General features: G+C 38.2%; 1 protein-coding gene across 3 annotated transcripts in view; it reads left to right on the forward strand.

The window, feature by feature from the left end:
- ALMS1 (ALMS1 centrosome and basal body associated protein) overlaps positions 1-18812 on the forward strand; it is a 74266-nt gene that overhangs the window by 35328 nt on the left and 20126 nt on the right. For 2 of the 3 annotated variants that reach the window (XM_075043526.1, XM_075043617.1), the window contains exons 7-11: positions 276-1511; positions 2163-2293; positions 10401-12162; positions 13304-13429; positions 15155-15325. In XM_075043526.1, the coding sequence (XP_074899627.1) occupies positions 276-1511; positions 2163-2293; positions 10401-12162; positions 13304-13429; positions 15155-15325 (3426 nt within the window). The remainder of the gene's footprint in view (positions 1-275; positions 1512-2162; positions 2294-10400; positions 12163-13303; positions 13430-15154; positions 15326-18812) is intronic. The other variant, XM_075043703.1, reaches the window with a different exon arrangement.

Below are 18812 nucleotides of genomic sequence, written 5' to 3' on the forward strand. Positions count from 1 at the left end.
TCCAGTCTAAGCATTTATTTAAAAGCAAGTTATTTAAGTCAAGTTCTGTGGTTTGTTTGATGTTTATCCAAAATGGTGTAAGAGATTTCTTTCAGTAGACAATTCTCATGGAAGTCTTAGTTCAAGTCTTATTCTAAAAACAGTTTCCTAAATGTTTTCCAATATTTGAATTCTTCTCTCCCTTTACAGGCCCTCTAGTACAAGAAAAAGTAGTCTTCAATGATGCAGCTGTTTTCTGGAAACCCAAACTTAATGAATCTTTGGTTTCTTTGTAGGTGAATTGCTGTCAGCAGTTGAAATTACGCAAACAAGTTTTAACTCCAGCACTTCCACTCTCAGTATGGCTATGCCCATGAATTCAGAAGTTGGCTCTGATATTCTGTCACCCTGTGAACTCTCTCCTCGCTTCTCAAGATCTTTTGGAGACAAACCAGTGAGTCAGTGCAGTATGTCATGCCACCAACTGGAGAAAACTGCTCTGCTTTCTACACGACAGGAGGCAGAGTGTTCAGCTGTCTCCAAACTAACTGAACCAAACTGGCAGCTGCAGACTGTTTCACCTGACTGCCCTTCTGACAGAGAGAGTCCCATGCCTGTTGCAAAAAGTGTTCAGGACCTGCTAGCTAAAAATGAGTCAAAAGATGTGAATAGCAGCCCGCAGAGATGGACTGACAGTTCTTTGGCTGAAGTTAAAAATGAAATGGAAGGTGATAGAGGATCACAAACTTCAAGTGTAGGTAGTAAGAGAAGTAAGGGTCAAGAAAGCGATTCTTCGATTGGATCTGATGCATTGCAAGAAATACATAAGCTTTTGGCAGAGGTAGAGGGTATAGCTGACAGGTGGTGTGATCCTATCTCTTCCACTGCCTCTTCTAGGGAAACTGGCAAGTCTTCCCCAGTTCTGATTAGAAAGGAGGATGGCCCTGAAGATTGCAGGTTAGTGAAAGACATCGTCCCTCATCATCAGAGGATACTGTCATGGGATGAGACTATGACCCAAAGAAGTATGCAGGAAGAAGGGTCAGTAATAAAGCCTCTGAATTCTAACACAGGCAATTTAAGATGGGAAAATTCTTTTGAAGTCAATTTGTGCAATATTGAAGAGATGATGAAGGAAATGACCAAAGAGTTGAGGACAGGAAAATCTGTAGGAAGGTCTGAGCCAGAAGGCTGTAGTAGTGTAACTACAGACAGAAATCAACCTGGTTTTGTGGCTCTTACTCAAAGCAGCGGAAGTAGCGAAGTCAGCTCTGGAAGAGCTTCAGAGTTGGGGAATCCTTCTTCCTCAGAGCCTCTGCGCAGTGTTACCGATGTTGCAGGAGGCTTCCAGAGCATGTGGTCTAAAGCTAGTGTAGCTGGAAGCAAAGCAGGAGGCATGCAAGAGAGTGATGACAGTAGCAGTGGAGACTCACTAGCTGCCCGTGTCAAAAACCTTCTAAGAAATGGATCACCTGTGATACATACAACACAAATTCTGAAGAGTGCAGATGAAGAGGAGAAGAAAGCACGAGGTAATAAAATGTCTCAGTTGTGTTTTATCAAGTGTTATGTTAGAATGGCAAATCTTTATTTAGGTATATGTTTAAGGGATTGCTTTGAAATGACTTTGACATGAAGGAGTATGGATGTAAGAGGAACTCTGAGGTCAGCCGAGTCTCTCCCCTGATTTTAAAGGTGTTTATGTTATTTTATTAACGATAAGCCTTAATGGGACAGGGCTTAAATGATCAACGTTTTTAGTCATCTTATGTAGTATGATAGAATGGGATAGAATTGAACTTTTCCAGTTTGAATACCTTCTTTTGCCTAACAATGACTCGAGAAAGTGTTTTGTCCACATAGCTATTAAGCATGTGCTAGGTTAAGAATTTGGGAAGGGATTGTGTGAAAGAGTGTCTACCTGAGTCTGGGACTGTAAAGATGACAGAACTGGGCAATGGGTCCTGGATCCATCTTTCCAAAGAAATGTTCAAAAGAACCATTTTAAATTCTATTCCAGGTCAGTCCATGAGCTCTGGTATTTGATAGTGGTCTTTGTTCCCTCAGTTGTGGTAGCTAGAAGGTGCATAGCAAAGTTTTGATTTTAAGTTACAAAACTGTTATCGTACATGATATGAGAAAATGGAAAGGAAACTGCTTTCTGTTTTATGTTCTTTGTGTAGCATGGGTGAAGCTAAAACTGGCCAGCCAATCTCAGGATTCTGTGTTAGACTCGAATGAAAAGAACCAACGAAGAATCAAGGAAATAAAGGCAGAGCTGCTTCTGAGTGCCAAGAAATCTGCGCTAGTCAAGGTACAAAACAGACAAACCAGCTGCTCTGGAGAAAATACTTGAAGTGGGGGATAAATGCTACTGTCTTGCTTGTGATCTTAAAATGATGAAATAAATTCCTGCAATATTTTTGGAGATTGGTGGCTAGACAGGGAGAGGTGGATGCAAACTAATGAGAGCTCTGTTTAGTGGAGATGCTTGTTTCAGCTTAGTCAGTTTCTATGTATGTTTTAGGACCAGCCATGGCACGTGCTGTGGTGGGTTTTTGGTTTTTGGTTTTTCCCTAGACAGTAGTTAAATATTTTGTGGGAGGGGGGTGGTTTGGGGGTGTGTGGGTGGTGACGCACAACTGAAGATGTTCTGAAGGAAGGTATGAAGGACAGAGATGTGGTCAGTGATGATGTGATGGGAGAACTGGTGTTATTGTGGTGAGAAAGTGCACGCAGCTCATGATTCTTAATTGGCTTACTGAGTTCTGCTTTTCACAAAATATTTACACGTGTGCTGATTGTGCCTTGTAAACTTGTCCTTCTGTCGAAGGAGTTTACTGTACAATGCAGCATCATCTAGATAACAGCAGTATTTGTTGTGCTACTTCCCATGTGTTCTGAAATGTTTACAAAGGAGTGTGATATTTATTTTTAAAAGGATGCTTCAGGGAAGAAGAGTGTAAATTGTTCCTCCTTTGCGTTGACTGTATCTAAGGTAATGGACTGCAAGTGCAATGAAGAGTTCTATTGGAAAAGAAACTCCTTAACAGTAAGGATGATGAGAGGAGGATTATTGAGTGTTAATCATAGTATGTTTTAAGAAGAGCTTGGCTATGTATCGGCAAAGAATAATCTAAGTGTAGTTAACGCTGATTTGGGGCAGGGATATAGGCTAGATGAGCTTTCAGTCTCTTACAGCTCTATTTTTCTGTGAAAACTCAACATTGAATTGTTGTCATGTTTTGCATATCTCCTTTGGAACATTTCTAGTTCAGATATTAATGTATAGTATATCTGGATTGGAATCTGTCTAAGCAGGAGTATATTACCTTTGGTTTGACTTTAAATATCCATTTTCAGCATTCATCTGGTGTCCAGTCTAATTATGTCATGATTTCTAGGGGCTGTCTATGTGTCCCAAGGTAGGGTACTATTCTTAGAGAGTATTTTGATTAAAAGAACAGACTGGAAAAATGCGGAGATGCTTGTATAACATGAGTAGTGGATGGATGATGTATCCATGCGTGCAGGATAGAGAACCCTGAGCTGGTGGAAGAGAGACTGGATAATTAGGCAGAGCTAAAGGTTGGGGCAGTTTCTGAGGAGAATGTAGTAAACTTGCATTTGAAAATACACTCATCTGTTCTTAATCTGGTGTTTCAGCAAATGCCCTTAGCTTTAGCAATATATAACCCCCCTGTTGGTAGACTGCCTGCCTCCCAGGAAAAGCAATAGGGTTTTGTTTGTTTGTTTTCATTAAAAGCCTTGCATCAGCAAGAATGAAAAATAGTGTTTTAAGAGTAGTCTGTGTTGTGTTTATAGTTTCTTGGGAATAAACAGTGTTGGTAATATAGACATCACCTTCCAAAAACCATCAGACCAAACTTCTCAGTTATTCATGTGTTGATGTAATTAATTAATCTTCACTGGGGAGCCTGAAAAAAAAAGTATTTTAACAGTTTTATTTATTTTTAGATATTCAGACAGTTCTTAAGGAAGAAAAACAAAACACATATTTGCTTCAATCTACTCATCAAAAACTAGAGGCCCTGAAGCTTTTTTCCTCAACTTTTAGATTTAGTTAGATCACAGCTTTGTCCCTAACATTAACTTGTTACAGATTGGAACCAACTATTTTACCTTTATGTGATTGAGCGTCAGCTTTGAATTGTTTTATCCCAATTTTAGAGTAAGAAAAAATTGATCATAGTTTTGCAAACCAAGATTCCAAGAAATTGCTTTAGGTCAACCATACTTTCTGCTTTCATCTTGAAAATATTTTTGCTTTACAGTGGCTTTAATTTGTGATAAAAATTGGTTTTGAATTTGCAGAATGAAGGTGGCTGGGTTTTTTTGTTACACTTAAGATAAATGTATTTTTCTCTCCAAGTAAAACAATATGTCACTGAAAAATACAGATTGTTGAAAACTATTTACCTGAAAAAATGTAGTCAGTTTTGTTGCTGACAAAATAATCTACTATAAATTTAATGGAAACTGTTTTGTAAAATACCTGTTGAATTTATAGAGGAAAGCTGGCAATGCGCTGACTTAAAAAGAACAGATCAAAGATTATGGAAAGATATTTTCCTTCCACTAAACTTGAAAGGCTGAGAAAGACAAACTGTTCCTAGCACTCAAGCAAATAATTCTTTCGTCAGACCGTCATCTTTATTTAGTGCTTCTGATGCAGGCTTATGATGAGTGTTCTTTTTGGAAAGTTTAGACTCTGCCTCTCGTTTTTGTAGGTGACAACTCAAGAAATAAAATGTACCACTGTGATATATTATTGTTTCCCACAGGAAGCATGTGAAGCTTGTCTATATAAAAAAAAAAAAAAGAAAATGCAATGAAGGAGCAAGACAGCTTGGGAGAGTTCTTCTCAGTGATCTTTTAATTCTAAAGTTCGTTCCATCTTTTGAGATAGTCAAGTATCTGTTTGATAGCTGTTTGTCACTGGTGATGTGTTAACAGACGCTCTAAAAAAGAAGCATCATAATGATTTCTCAAGTTCTAGCTGAGTAGAATGTTTGAGGTGGTGATTGGGACATATGCACATAAATGGGCTCCAAACATGTACTCAAGTGCTCAGCTGAATAGTGGCCTAAAAAAGGGAACATTCAATATGAAAAGTTAATTTTGAAGGTATAGCTCTAATAGCAAGCAACGCTCATGAATGTAACTCAGAATTGTATTTTCTTTGCTTTTTCTTCTGTAAAATTGACAAACCTTGTGTAGTGAATCTGTTTTCTGTACACTTCATTTGTGGAGTCTTCCTGTTGATTTTATAGCTCTTCCATTACACAAGGAGAGAAATATTCATGCTGTTACGCTTTTCTAATAAGCACTAAAGCTTGACAGAAATGCTTAGGAATAGATGGCAAACATGGAACTTCTGACATGGAGGGTTTTCCCCTAAATTTCATGCTGACTTCATTTGATACTGACTCTTCCTAAAGGTCTTAATTTGCTATTTATGGAAAGAGGAAGTACAGTGCCTTGGTATTGTTCAGGAGGAAAAGGAGACAAAGGCTGCAGATTTATTAACTGCAAATGCTTGATAAAGGGGCCTAAAAAAAGTGACATTTGAGATTGTCCAGAGATGGGTCTTGTGAAATTTAGGATAAACTGATGGTACTCTCCTATAAACTTGTTTGTGATGAAGGGAGGCAGGGAGTTGCCAAGACATTCCTATAGATAGGTTACTGTTTGATGAATAATTCCTACATCTGTGGCCATGCTGGTGTGGCTGTAGAGATCTGTTTTTTGCCTGAGCAGGTAAGTTGGCAATGGAGTACTTACTCTTTAGGTAGGCTTGAGGAGTTTAACCCTGGGATGGGTGATACTCTTCAGTGAAAGAGCCATGAACAACATGATGTTTGTTGGGATTTTTAGGAAAAACATATAAAAAGTCAATCCTAGGCTCCAGAAATCAGCCCTGTTACTGTTCTTCCACTGAAATCATTAGGGTCTTTCCAGGTAAGAAGAATTTCAAGAATAACGGGGAAAAGCCAAAGACTTGTAGGTGTTCATCTGTTCCAGGAGCATTGTCTTTCAGATTTAACTACCTTCTTGTGCTGTTTGTACCTGTATATTTGTTTTGCTTCCCCAGTTGAGATTGAGGGGTTTTGAGTTGCTGTTAGATGTAAATACAGTTTTGGCATATTAAACCTATGAGTTTTCCTTCTAAATTGAGGACCTTGTTAACCCACCTGTATTTTTATGGGTGCCAAACAGCTATCTCTACACTTACCTAAGAGCATTCCCCCTTTGTATACTGTATTCTTCCACTATATGCTGTATTTTTCCACTCCTTGTACTTTCTCACTTTTTCAGGAAGTTCACTGAGTTGTAGCTATAAATTTGCACTGCAATCTCTTGTGGATCATATGCCATGCAGATCTTTTTTGGAAAGATGACACATAACAAGCACAATAAAACATGTGAAAGGCTTGGGAAGATGAGTTTATAGCAACTTCTGTGCTTGCTTTCAGTAGTAGGAGTTGCTGTGTATTGCTTCAGGCCATTGAACTGGTACGTGGTTTAGGGAAGAGATTGTCTCGGGAGCGCCCCTATCCTTGCACAGGACTGCTCTGCGTCCTTGCATTCTTCTACAGTCCCTTGTTGTCCCTCTTGGCTATAGGAAATACAGGAAGCCAAATAAACTAGTTTACTTGCTTAGAATAGATAAGACCACAGAAAAGTACTGCTTTGGAATAATAATCCAGACCTTGCTGAAATAGTTTGCTGCTAATGACATCTGAGATGTAGAAAGGATGGAAAATCTGTTGTGGAATACCTGTTTATACTTTGTGACTTACACCAGAAATGTTTTTGACTGATTCTTATTTCCGAATTCCAACTAGTTGCTGAGGCTGTAATCATCCAGGGACCTGTGTTGCACTTTGTTAATGAAATATACTCTGCTGTTTTCACAGTTGTTCCAATCAGTAGGAGAAAATAAATGTAGCCTAGATTTTTTTTTTTATTTTTTTTTTAAATTTATTTTTAAAAATAATCTTATCTGGCCCATCTCCAAGGCAGTACATTTATCTCAGATTTGCACTCTGCATCTGAATGGAAGTATTGTAATTTTTAATGACACTTAAATTAAGGATGTGCACATACTGATAAATTACTGAAATAATGTCCACACTTAAGAAATTCTCTCTAAAGATGCCTGGTGGCCTATAGTTTAACATACATTAACATGAGCTCTAATGATTTAGTTGTAAGGTTTGGAGGCTGATGAAATTATTTGTCTTTTGTCCATTTCCAGTGTTCACTAACCATGATATTGCCTCTGACGCTAAACTGCTCTGTCAAAAAGAATCGGGGTGAAATAATGTAAGAGGGAGCTGTTTTCTAGCATGTTGTGTGAAATGTGGTGTGGTATTTTGTCGGGAATGGGACTAACTATGATACTTGTTTTAGTTAGTGCGTATCTACGTGAGGGGAATCTCGGTGTGTAGATAAACGATCATTTCTCTAGAATTGATACAGCTACTTGCAAAGGTTAGTGTTTCAGTTGTTTTGTTGATTGCCCCTCATTGGAGCTGCAGTGTTAACAGATCGGGTGAGTAGTTGCCTTAATTTGCTTCAGGGCAAAATCTGTTGCAGTTTTTTGATCAATGCTGACAGTAATAAATACTGCGAGTGGTAACTTAAAGTTTTCCCAGTTGTACTTGCCAGGCTTTCTCTTTGTACTCTTAGAATAAAGGTTTTCTGCATGTATCTGGGAGTGTGATGTTTTATTCCCTTGTTCGTAGCGTGATCTTTAATCTAGAAGTATTTGCATTTCTTTTCTTTCAAACTACCTTCTCCTTACACCAGTCAGGTAAGTTGCTGTAAAGATCACCTGTCAGCATTCGGGAGCTTCTGCTGCAATGAGAAAAGGCTTGGAAGCAAAGGTCCTATCCATCCCTACCTCCTGATCCCTCCACATGCGCAAGGAGTTGCAGAAAGTAGGGAAATGAGGATGGTGAGCCAGTCAGAGAGAGAGGATCACGTTTTGTGTGTCTTGTTGATCATGGTAAATCTCTGCAGAGAATGAACGTGCCTTGTTAGTATCTGCTGTTTGTAATGAGTTGAAAGAAGAGTTTGGAATATCCAAACTTCATTGAGTATTTAGACACACTTATTTCTACCTTGCTTGGCAAGTAATGAGAGCCATTTGCTGAACCCTGTACCTTTTATCTCTGTATGGTGTACTTAGTGCTTTGTGTGCAAAATGTGTGTTGAGAAATCGGGTTACATTTTGAAATGCCAGAAGAAGGTGTAGGTTCCTTAGTGAGCAGGTGCTGTAGCCCTGGGACTTTGCCAGTTAACTGCAGTGTCAGTAATCTGCCTTATTAATAGGCAGCTGAAAGGCAACACCATCTGATGAGTATGCTCAGAGAGTAGGGTATGGATTTTTTTGTCTGATTCTGCTGAGGGGCTATAGCATATGTTGCTTTAATTTTATTTACCTGGTATAATAAATTGTTGTTGATTGTTGCTGTTAAAACTTTTTTTTGATGGTGGAATGGGGCTTGAGGTACAGAAGATGAAGCAGTGAGGGCTGGAGAGCATGCTGAAAATGGGAATGGTTAGTAAAATCAGGCAAAGAAACCAGGACAGAAGTTAATACTGAAGTAAATTATTAGTTTCAGCTTCCTAAATGCCAACAGGCAGGTAATTTAAGACACAGCATTTTAGACTGTTGTGTAAAATACATGCCAGGGATGTCTGAATACATGTAGTCAAATAGCGGAGTCCTAAATATAGTGGCTCCGATACTGGGGGGTGATAAAGGTGTGGGACAATTTGCATGGTCAGACAAAGGTGTAAGTGTAACTTAAAAAAAGATTTTATGAGCAAAGACAACTGACAGTGAACTTCCTTGTTTTGGGGAGGATTAGTGTCTTCTCTGTTGGTAGGAATACCTTCTCTTTTTTGCAGCATTGTCACCAGCTTTCCAAACACAAAAAATAGTATTTGTGGCGAACATACCTGTTTTGATGGGAGAACAAAAATTATCTTCACCTGAGAATTGGAAAGTTTTTACAAGTTATCTTTTACCTTAAGGAGCAAATCAAAGCTCTGATTATTTTCAGTCATTTTTTAATTATTGTCAGCAGTGGGCAGTGATGATAAAAATAAAAAGATTTATTATAGCTCTTGTCTGAGAGGGAAATTGGCATACTTGTTTTAGGGGAAAAGAGAAATATCAATTATGGAAAATTGAAGCTTTTCTAATTAAGTATTTTCTCATGCTTTGTAAAGAACAGCTTTCTTTTCTTCCCCCTTATTCCCATGTAACTGAGTTCCTTTCATTTTAGTTCTGCTTCATAAACACTAGAGTCAAACAACTCAAGTGCAGGGAAAACCTTTTATATTGAGTTCTGTTTCATATAGTGATAGTTATGGCATAGCAAAATGTTAGATGCAGAGGTATCCCCGTAGCCCTAAAATGTCACGTAATGCAACGCTTTGGTAGTGTGGAGTTTGTTTGGACTCTGTTCCAAACCCAAAGAGTTTTAGTGTGTGTCTGCTACCTGATTTCTTGGAGGTCGCCAGAACATAATGTTACATACTTGGTTAAGGTTTGAGTACTTATAACTGGAAGTAAATGTGGGTTTCTGCATTGTTTTGTTTTTCCATGGAGCTATGAAGGAATGCCTTTCATCAGTAATTTACAGATCACAAGTACTTAAGTTGTATACAAGATCTCCATCCTTGGAGATTTTTGAAACTTGATGGGGACAAGGCCCTGAGCAACCAGTTGCGATGTTGAAGTTGACAGCCCTACTTTGAGCGAGAGGTCAGACTAGAGACTTCCGGAGGTCTCTTCCAACCTCAGTGTTTCTGTGATTTTGTGTGGCTAATTGGCTATCTTTTTAATAAAATTATCACTGAAATCACAAAGATTTAGCAGGGTATATTTGTCTCTCCCTAAATCCCTTTGAACTTAGATAGTGAATAAATATTCATTCAAAGGTAGTAATTTTCCCCAGTACATTATGAACAGGGTTTATGATAAATGTCCAACTGTGTATGAAGCCAACTGATAGGAAGAAAGAAAGTTTTATTCTTGTTTTCCTGTGAGTGGAGTGATGTTGAGAGGTATTTACAACTTAGTCTAAGTAACAGAATACAACTTCATAGTTCACAAAACTAAAGGGTTCTATTTGAGATGTCACTGCTGCTGTTTGCTATAGCATCAAAACAATGTTAGCTAATTTGCTGGTGCTTAAAATATGACCAACTTTTAATTGGTTCCATTAACAGAATTGTTCAAGAGAAAGTGTGTGCTCATTCATGATGACAGACTCTTGATTATTGACAGCACTAGTTATTCTTTGAATTCGCCAATCCAGATTTTGGCGAGGGCAGGAAGTTGTCCACATAACTTAAGTGAATTCTTCTGTATTTTTCAGGATCCACGGGTATGTGTTTTGGAAGCTGCTTCTGAGTATAGCCATGATCAGGAACAGGACATAGAGTGTTTAAAAGCTCCAAGTGACAAAAGATTTCAAACTGACAAACAAACACAAGCCATCAGGACTAAGGACCTTTTAGAGTCGAGCTTACGACAAGCTGTGCCATTATATAGAGCTGATCCTTCCGATTGTTGCCTGCTGAAGGATGTGCAGTTTAAATCTTTGAGTACTGTTCAAACACCTACCTGCAACCAACATCAAACAGTTGCAACTAGTCATTCTGATGCTGCTGTTGAACTTCATCCACCATTGCAGAAGGAATGGGACAAGTGTGCAGTAAGGTCTGCAGCTGCTTCCAATATGCAAAGAGAAATCCATTTACCAGCTCAGAAGAAGCTGTCTGTGGAAAAGTGTTCTGAAGAAATGGCTAAGCAAATTACTTCTATCACCTTTTCATCCCGAAAACGTTTGCAGTCACCATTGACTTCCATGGCACTCAGCAGTAGTCTTACTAGAGATGGTCTTGATGGGATAATGCCTTTGGAGGTTGACTCTGCTAGCACGGAGGAACAGAGCCATGGCAAACAACACCGGGGAGGATCTAAGACTTGTCCTCCTTCAAGTCCAATGCTTGCTGGCTCAGTATCTAATGAGATTGCTTTTACTGCTGAGAAAGACAGGTTTCATCATGTCTCTGCTGACAGTAACAGAGTTGGAGCTTATCAAGAAACAGACTGTTTGTCAGATCAGGATTCTGTAAGCATCCATGCTGATAAAAGACAGACCCTTCACACAAAAAATTCTGATGTTTTGCCTGAACATGTGACTGAATTGGGCAGGCATAGTGCCAGACTCATGGAGCTTGATTGTGATACAAGATTCAGTCAAGAAATGAATAGATTTAACGAACCCCATTCTATAAGTGCTTACCAGCAGGAGAAAAACAGCCCACCTGGACACATCCAGTTGTGTGAGATCTTAGAAGGTTCGGAGCCAGCCGTACAAGCTGATTTGCTGAAGGGCCATATTAAGTTATTGGAAGAAGAGAAGAAAAGTTCTTCATCAGAAGTACCTCTCATTCAGAAAGAGGTTGCGAGAGAGCAAATCGGTACGTCTCGCCATTCATCTGTGGATGAGATTTTATCCACCACTTCTGTATCTCCTTCATCACCAGTTAAGAAAGTACTGTCTTGCGTCCACGTAACTCTTTCCTCAAAGTGTAATAACTCAGAGCTGCATAGTGATGTGAATACTGAAAAAGAGATGAGACCGTGGGATAAACCTGAAGTTAATACTCAACCAGTGTCTTTAAAAACTCCAGAAACTATAATAGAAGCTGTTTCTAAATTATCAGCTGCTGACCCTATTCCAGAAGATCAAAGATCTTCATCTTTCCCAATGCCAGTGTCTTCAGCAGATCCCTGCCTAGTGGTTTCCTCTGTTACAAGTGCAGCAGGGCAAGGACTGCCTCTGCAAAGCAGTGAGAGACCACAAGTCACTGTTCTTGGTTCAGGGGGATGTAGTCTGAAGAATATCTTCAACTCTGTAGTTCCTGCAAAAACTGGGAAAAGTACTTCTGATGCTACCACTCAGATAACAACAGAAAGTCCTGAAAAAACAACCTTTTCAGCAGAAATTTATGTTAATTCACAAGACAGTGAAAATGCTGTCTACCAGTCATCTCTCCAGAAAGCACATGATCTTCCCAACAATACAACTTCATCTCTTAACAACATTTCCTCTTTCCCAAGGCAGGGTGGTGAGCAAATTAGTGTCTTGTATGTATATGTAAACTTTCATCTATTCAAGTTCAAGATATTTATAGGTATTAAAAAACAAAACCCCAGCTTTTCTGTGGAAGTAACATTCTTGAGATAATTTTGATATTTAAAGTTGCTCATATGGGAAAAAACCCAACCCTTAAACTTGGGCTTTGCAGTCTTGTGGGTAGGGAGTTGTATCAATACAGTTGTGATTCAGTTCAGGGTTATCTAGAACTGAATTTGCTGTGTACAAGTCTGGTTCAAGAAAATTTTCTGACATTTGTTTTTAGATAAACTAAGCAGTAAACTAAATCAAATTATCAAGAGATATATCTGATTACTGATTTACTCTCTAGTCAAGGTAGTACAAAAACTAAGAGGAAAATATGCACATTGCTATTTTCAATAAAATGAAATAGAAAAATGTGCAGGGCTTTTAAAAATCTGTTGACAGAAGACTGTGGATGTTGCACAGTGGTTTCCCACAATGGTGTGTTACACTACTGATGTGCGTAGACTTGTGTAGTTTTCGTGATTTTTCCTGGGCTCCAGGCTTTGTATCTCTGTTCTCAAGGTGTTTAAAATAGTGTGAGTTGAGAGAGCAGATTCGTTCATTACATCAGAGTGCAAAAAATATTTCAGCTAGCTGATCACCTCTTCTCTTTGCTCTTGGAAGTCAGTGAATGTTCTGGTCCAAACATTTGCTGGAATTCTGTTGTGACAGGACGCTGCTTTTATTGACTTGAGGGACAGATATCCGTGCTCATTTAAAATTATTTCATTAAACGTGGATCAACTGGGGGCTATGTGGGTATGTGAGGGTGTTTGTTTTTTTTTTTTTAAGTTAGTGTTTGTCACCCTAGTCACAAATTTAGTATTGAATAGGTAAGTAAGCTGTTTTTTCTAGCTAAGTGACAGTCAACCTTCTAACCACTGGGTGGGTATTAAAGAATTAAATTAATTAAATAATTAATAATTGCAATTTATTTTCCTAAAGAATAGGGTATTTCTCCAGATTTACTACAGTGAACATCTTCAGCAGTCTTCTTGGGTCCTGATTTGTTGCTTTTATCTTCAGTTGCATTAAAGAATTAAAGCCTGACTTCTGTTAATTGCTTTGCCTTCTACCCCCCACAGATCAGCCCTTATTGCTGCCATATAAACCTTCTGGAAGTACTGGGATGTATTATGTTCCTTATCTAAAGGCAGGATCTAAAATTTCTCCAGTTGGGTCAGAAACCAGTGTTGAGAGCTCTCACTCAGGTACTTGTTTATCTTGGGTCTTCCAAATGCAAAATGATGGTTGGGGTTCATTGATCAAAATATATCTATTTCATATGCAGAATTGTCTCAGTTGAGCTCAGAACTCTTCTGTCCTAGCAGTTTAGAGTAAGTGCATTGATTGTAATAGAAAAATGTCTGTTCATATTCACATCACTTTATAACACAAAGATGAATGAGCCCTGGCTGAAGTCTGTGGTTTCAATTTCTTTGATGAAAGGGATGTTAGTACTCCATTCTGGCAGTGAAAAGAAACAAGGCTCAATGTTTTACAGCTTGATAATTCTTTACTTTCCTCTGGGAATTACTATTCTGTTTGCATTCTTTCATATCTCTACCAGTTCTCCTTCTTTTTAGTTCCCTTATTTATGTACATTCTCCCCCTTTTGTTGTTAATTTGGTATGTGTGCATTCTGAAATATCTGCATAATACATCACGCATTTCAGATAATAGCTTTTAGTACTGTATTTTTTTTCCTCCATGTTAGGGGATTCCAGTGTAGAAAGCCTTTCTATAAACAATGTAATTCATAACTGTGGCTTAAAATATATATATTTACCTCTTCTGCACATCCTCCCGTCTCCCGGTAAAAACCACTTCTCATTTACCAGGGGAAAGGATGCTCTGTGATTCATCAATTTCTTTTGCTTTGCCTGCTGTTATTTTTCAGTTCTCTCCTATACATAAAGAACGCATCACTTAAGCATTATAGGTCTCATCCGCAGGTTTTTTTCAGTCAGAGCTTTTTGATATCCAAAGTTATTTGTAGACAGAACTAAGATTACAGAGATGTCCAGCTCCTGACAGATGTGTACTAGGGGAGTAGGTTGATACGACAGTCACAGTAAGTGCACAGGTTAGTTATTATAGCCACAAATTGTGCTTGTAATTGTTTATGCATCTCTGCTCATTACCGTTTTCCAGTCTGTTGTAATATGGTCAAAATGTGGTGAGAGTCTGTTGTTTTGCAGAAACTATGATGCTAGATATAAAAATTCAATATGCATATGAGACAGTGCAAGGTTGTAGAAAATGTACAGCAGAATTAAAAAATAAATTTTGTTTTTTAAACTCCCTGCTGCTTCTTAGTTCACAAGTAGTAGCTGAAAGAAATTGAGTTGAGTAAGTCCACTGAATATAACCAGGTGGTGTTGACAAGGATGATAAATCAGTTAGGGGCCATTTTAGGTTCCTAACATTAGGAGGCAGCGATATGATAGTAAGAGTGCTCTGCTCCTGTTGTCTTGAATTCTTGTTTAGAGGTTATACAGACCTACTCTAGTCTTCCAGTTTTTCTCCATTGCTGTTCAGAAAATAGCTATTTACATCAGTCAGTGAAAATGTCTGGAATTTTAATGTGAGCAGGAGGGAGTCTGGACATTCCAAGTCCTGTGTCTGGCTTCATGGTAGACTTGTCTAATGCTCATTTTCTTGTATTCTTCTCCACTTATTAGTAGATAGGTAAAATTTATCTACCTCTCAGGGAAGAACCTTGTCAAGAAAGGTTATGGAAGACAATGTGGCACAATACCTACTGCTGCTGTATTAGTCACTAGAACTGCTCACTAGGGATCACAGCTGTTGGTGCATATACTGGTACTAATGCTTGGATAATGCGCTTTCTTTCAGACGTTGTCTTTGTTGTGAAATTTCTGTATCTATTTTTCCTGCTTCCTCTTTTTACTCATTGCTCTCTTTCTCTGCAGGGTCAAATGATGCCCTTCCTCCGAGGTTTCCAGCAAATGTGCTTGGTTTAAGGGATGATAATCCTCCAGACAGCACGGCTATCAAGCATAAGGAAGGAATCTACAGTAAGAGGCCCAAGCCCAAACTAGCCTGGGCTGAGGAGCAAATAATGCCACTGGAAGCTTCCCCAGGTAATGAAAGTGTGTGTTTTAATTTTACATGTTGTTTTCATACACATGAAAGAAAGTAGAGCAAAAGAATTATGGTTCAGGATCCATGATTTCTGGTCTCATGATATTGCTGATAGTCTGCCTGAAGATGCTGAATTTGTCTCATTTTTCTCTTCCCCATCTTTCTGCTTCTCCTGAATGACCAAATACTTGGATGTTAATATTTGCTAGCATTCCAGTGGCCCCAGTGCTTATTGGAGCCTTTGTAAGATTTTGGGGGGTTTGTGGAGCAGGTGGGATGGCTCTGTATGTTGGCTTGGGGTTGTGTTCCTGCTCACAAATACACTTATGTCTTGTGATGTCATGTTAAGTATCTCTGTAATGTTGGTGTTTAACTGAATTTTAATTTGATTTGACTGATGTCTCTTTCTTCCTCCCCTCCATTAACCTTGTTGGATGGTATTCCTGAGGGATGAAGGGCAGGGTTTACTACTATAGTAGCCTACTTTAAGGCTTTATTTGTTGAGAATGCTGACAAAATGAAATTATGCTGTGCTAACTGATGATTTTGACACTGTATCTCATGACAGTAGCTAAAATTAGTCCTGATGGACACTCCTTTTGTACAAAACCTCATTCTGTGACTTTGAGCGGCTGATAAACTTCCTTGAGTCTGAGCAGGGATGAGGATTTTTGTTGTGTTTGAGAATTGCATTGTGTTCCTGGACAGAAGTAACTGTGAACAAAATTGCTCAGTGGTTGCCATCTCTTCTAAATGCAGCTATTAATTCCTCGGGGAATCTGTTGATTGCAAAGTACAGTATTTTGCAACATGTGCTATATTAAACAAAGAGCGAGCAAATTACAAGGGATATAATTGTGGCTGTTAATGAGGGATGGGACCTGAAACACATGAACAGCATAATGGATTCTGCGTTAGAGACTTCCTGCTCCCTTCTAGGCAATCACATATATAGGGTTTTTGGGAGCTCATTTATTTTTCTTATTATCATGTAAACTTGTTATTTGAAGACATTTAATGAAACAGATTTTTATGGAGTACCTGAGTGTGATTATTGTTGTCCTTTTTAAGCAGGCATTTCAGTATGCCTGGGGTAAGGTCACCCCACAGAGCAGTGCTGACATATTGATAGGGATTCCTTCTGATGATTTTAATTCTTCACTTTAGAAGGGGTTTTCTTGGAAGGTTTTTTTTTTCAGAATGGAGACATTTTGGTATTTCCAGAATATAATTTTTAATTCCAGAAGATAATTTAAAATGATTGCATAAGACGCACTGAACTTCTTTATTTTATGTTCATTTTACTTTTTTTGGTAAGTGTACGTAGGACCAGTAGTTGAACTAGTGCAACAATAAAGACAATGTTGTCTCAACCTAGTTTTTCTAATGGAAGAAGTAAATTCTCTGTGAGCATTTATAAAATGCAAGGATATGGATACAAGTGGAGTGAGATAGAAAAATGCTTTTCTTCATTCACTGCGGGTAACTCAGAAGAGGAATGTTGGGTCATGGCAGTAGAACTGAAGAAAAAGTGTGGGTATAGAAGTGAGCTCTCTGAACAAGTATCTGCAGTAACAAACAAAATACCATGTTGGAGCAGAGAACGATAGATATGTCTCTCTGAATAGCCTGGATAAAAATGAAAGGGGAACACAAGTGTTAACATAAAATTATCTAATAGTATTTTTGTCTAGCTGTGTTGGCCTAAAGACACAGGCAAGAAAAGAACTGTAAATAGAAATAATCTTTTGTTAAACCAGCCAGTACATTTGGAAATTTAAGCAAGCCTTCTGAAGAGACAGGCATGTCTAAAATCTTCTCTGACTTCTTCAACTGTATTTTTAGATGGTCTAATAAAAGATTACCTCTACCCACAGAGCTTGTCTAGAGCTTAAAATTATGCAAGTTATGTATTTTTTTTAAAAAAAGTTTCTCTATGTAAACTTATTTTTATTATTTGCCTGTTTGCATTCCTTCCATTTTGTTGGTAACTTTTTAAAAATACAGAAATAGCACAAATTCTGCATAGTATTCCCAAGCCTGATCTCATTTGTCAGAAGTATGTGGAGGAATCCTCTTACATGAGTATATAAACATTGACCTTGTATGGAAAGACAAATTCCTCCAATTTCAGAGTTAGTGGGACTGGGTCTGGTTAGGCTATTCATGACCATGGCGTTACACTGAAGTGTCTCTGTATTGGGAAGAGATGTATGAAATGTAAGGAGAACAAGTGGCTAAATAAAAGTAAGGTTTATGAGGCAGTGTTAACAGTATGAATTCATGCAATTGTAACCTTCCTGAGCTTATCTTGCATCACTTTTTCCTATGTGGAATTGGGGTTTTACATAGCTTGTGATTCTTGATGAGGTAGGTAGGTATTTTCCTCCTGGAGTAGGGAGAGGCTTGATTGTGGGACTTGCCATCCTTTTGCTGAAACGGCAGCAAAGCTTGCTCATGAAGAAAGGAAGAGCTGGTTTCTAGTTCTGTTTTCATCAGTAGATCACAATCACAAAAACAAGACTGTTTAAAACAAAACAACAAAAATACAAAAAAAAAACAACCCCGAACTTGGGAGGAATGTCAGAGAGCTAGAGAAAAACTAGGAGGAGTGAGATTCCTGCCATTAATGGCACTTGATATGCATTTGCTGACAGCTCCCCATTACCTAGTCACTGGTGTTAGCATTAGTAAATGGACTGTTCTTTTTTTGTATTGACTTTATTATTTATGTTAAAGCTATTACTATTCTATAAGGCATCTTTAAATGACATACTTGGCTAAAATGGCATGGAATATCTTGCAGTAAACATAGGGACTTGGGAAATCCTTCTGGCTCTAGCATCTATAATTTACTTTCTGCCTTCATGGATCATTATATAATTCAGTCCATTATACAAAGAACATAGGATGAAACACTTTTACTTTTTTAAATTTGATTTTTTTTTTTCTGCAATATATTACAAATGCCTTTAAAATTATTTTGGAATATATTCCTGCTAGCACATGCTGCTTGCATACTTAATGTATGTCTCTTGCAAATGAGTTTATAATTGGATTTCTGCATATAGTCCTTTGTAATTTCAGATAGTAGCATATTCTGGGGGGATTTCACTACTGCTTTGAACTAAAATGTGTCATCTGAGCTTGAAAGCAAAGCAGGACTAGATCTTGGTATGCTATCAGAGATGGTTCTAGGAGCTGTACAGGAAGTGGTATTGGTTGTCTTATATATAGTGCTGTTCTGAGTTAGTTGAGAGATAATGTTCAGGCATAGCCTTAGGGAACACTTGTACTCCCTGGGCATTTGTCTGGAAAGAGGCAAAATGAATTGTGGCTGCCTGCCATGAGTTTCCATAAATATAAATAAAGACTCAGTCCAAATTTTGGTCAGAGTAGTTACCTGTGGTGTAACTAGATTTCTCCTTCAGATTCCGTTGGATGCAATATTCTCTTGGATTCCGTGTTGTAAATTATAGAAAATAT

Source organism: Buteo buteo, chromosome 1 (assembly GCF_964188355.1).
Source record: "Buteo buteo chromosome 1, bButBut1.hap1.1, whole genome shotgun sequence".
Lineage (NCBI taxonomy): Eukaryota > Metazoa > Chordata > Aves > Accipitriformes > Accipitridae > Buteo > Buteo buteo.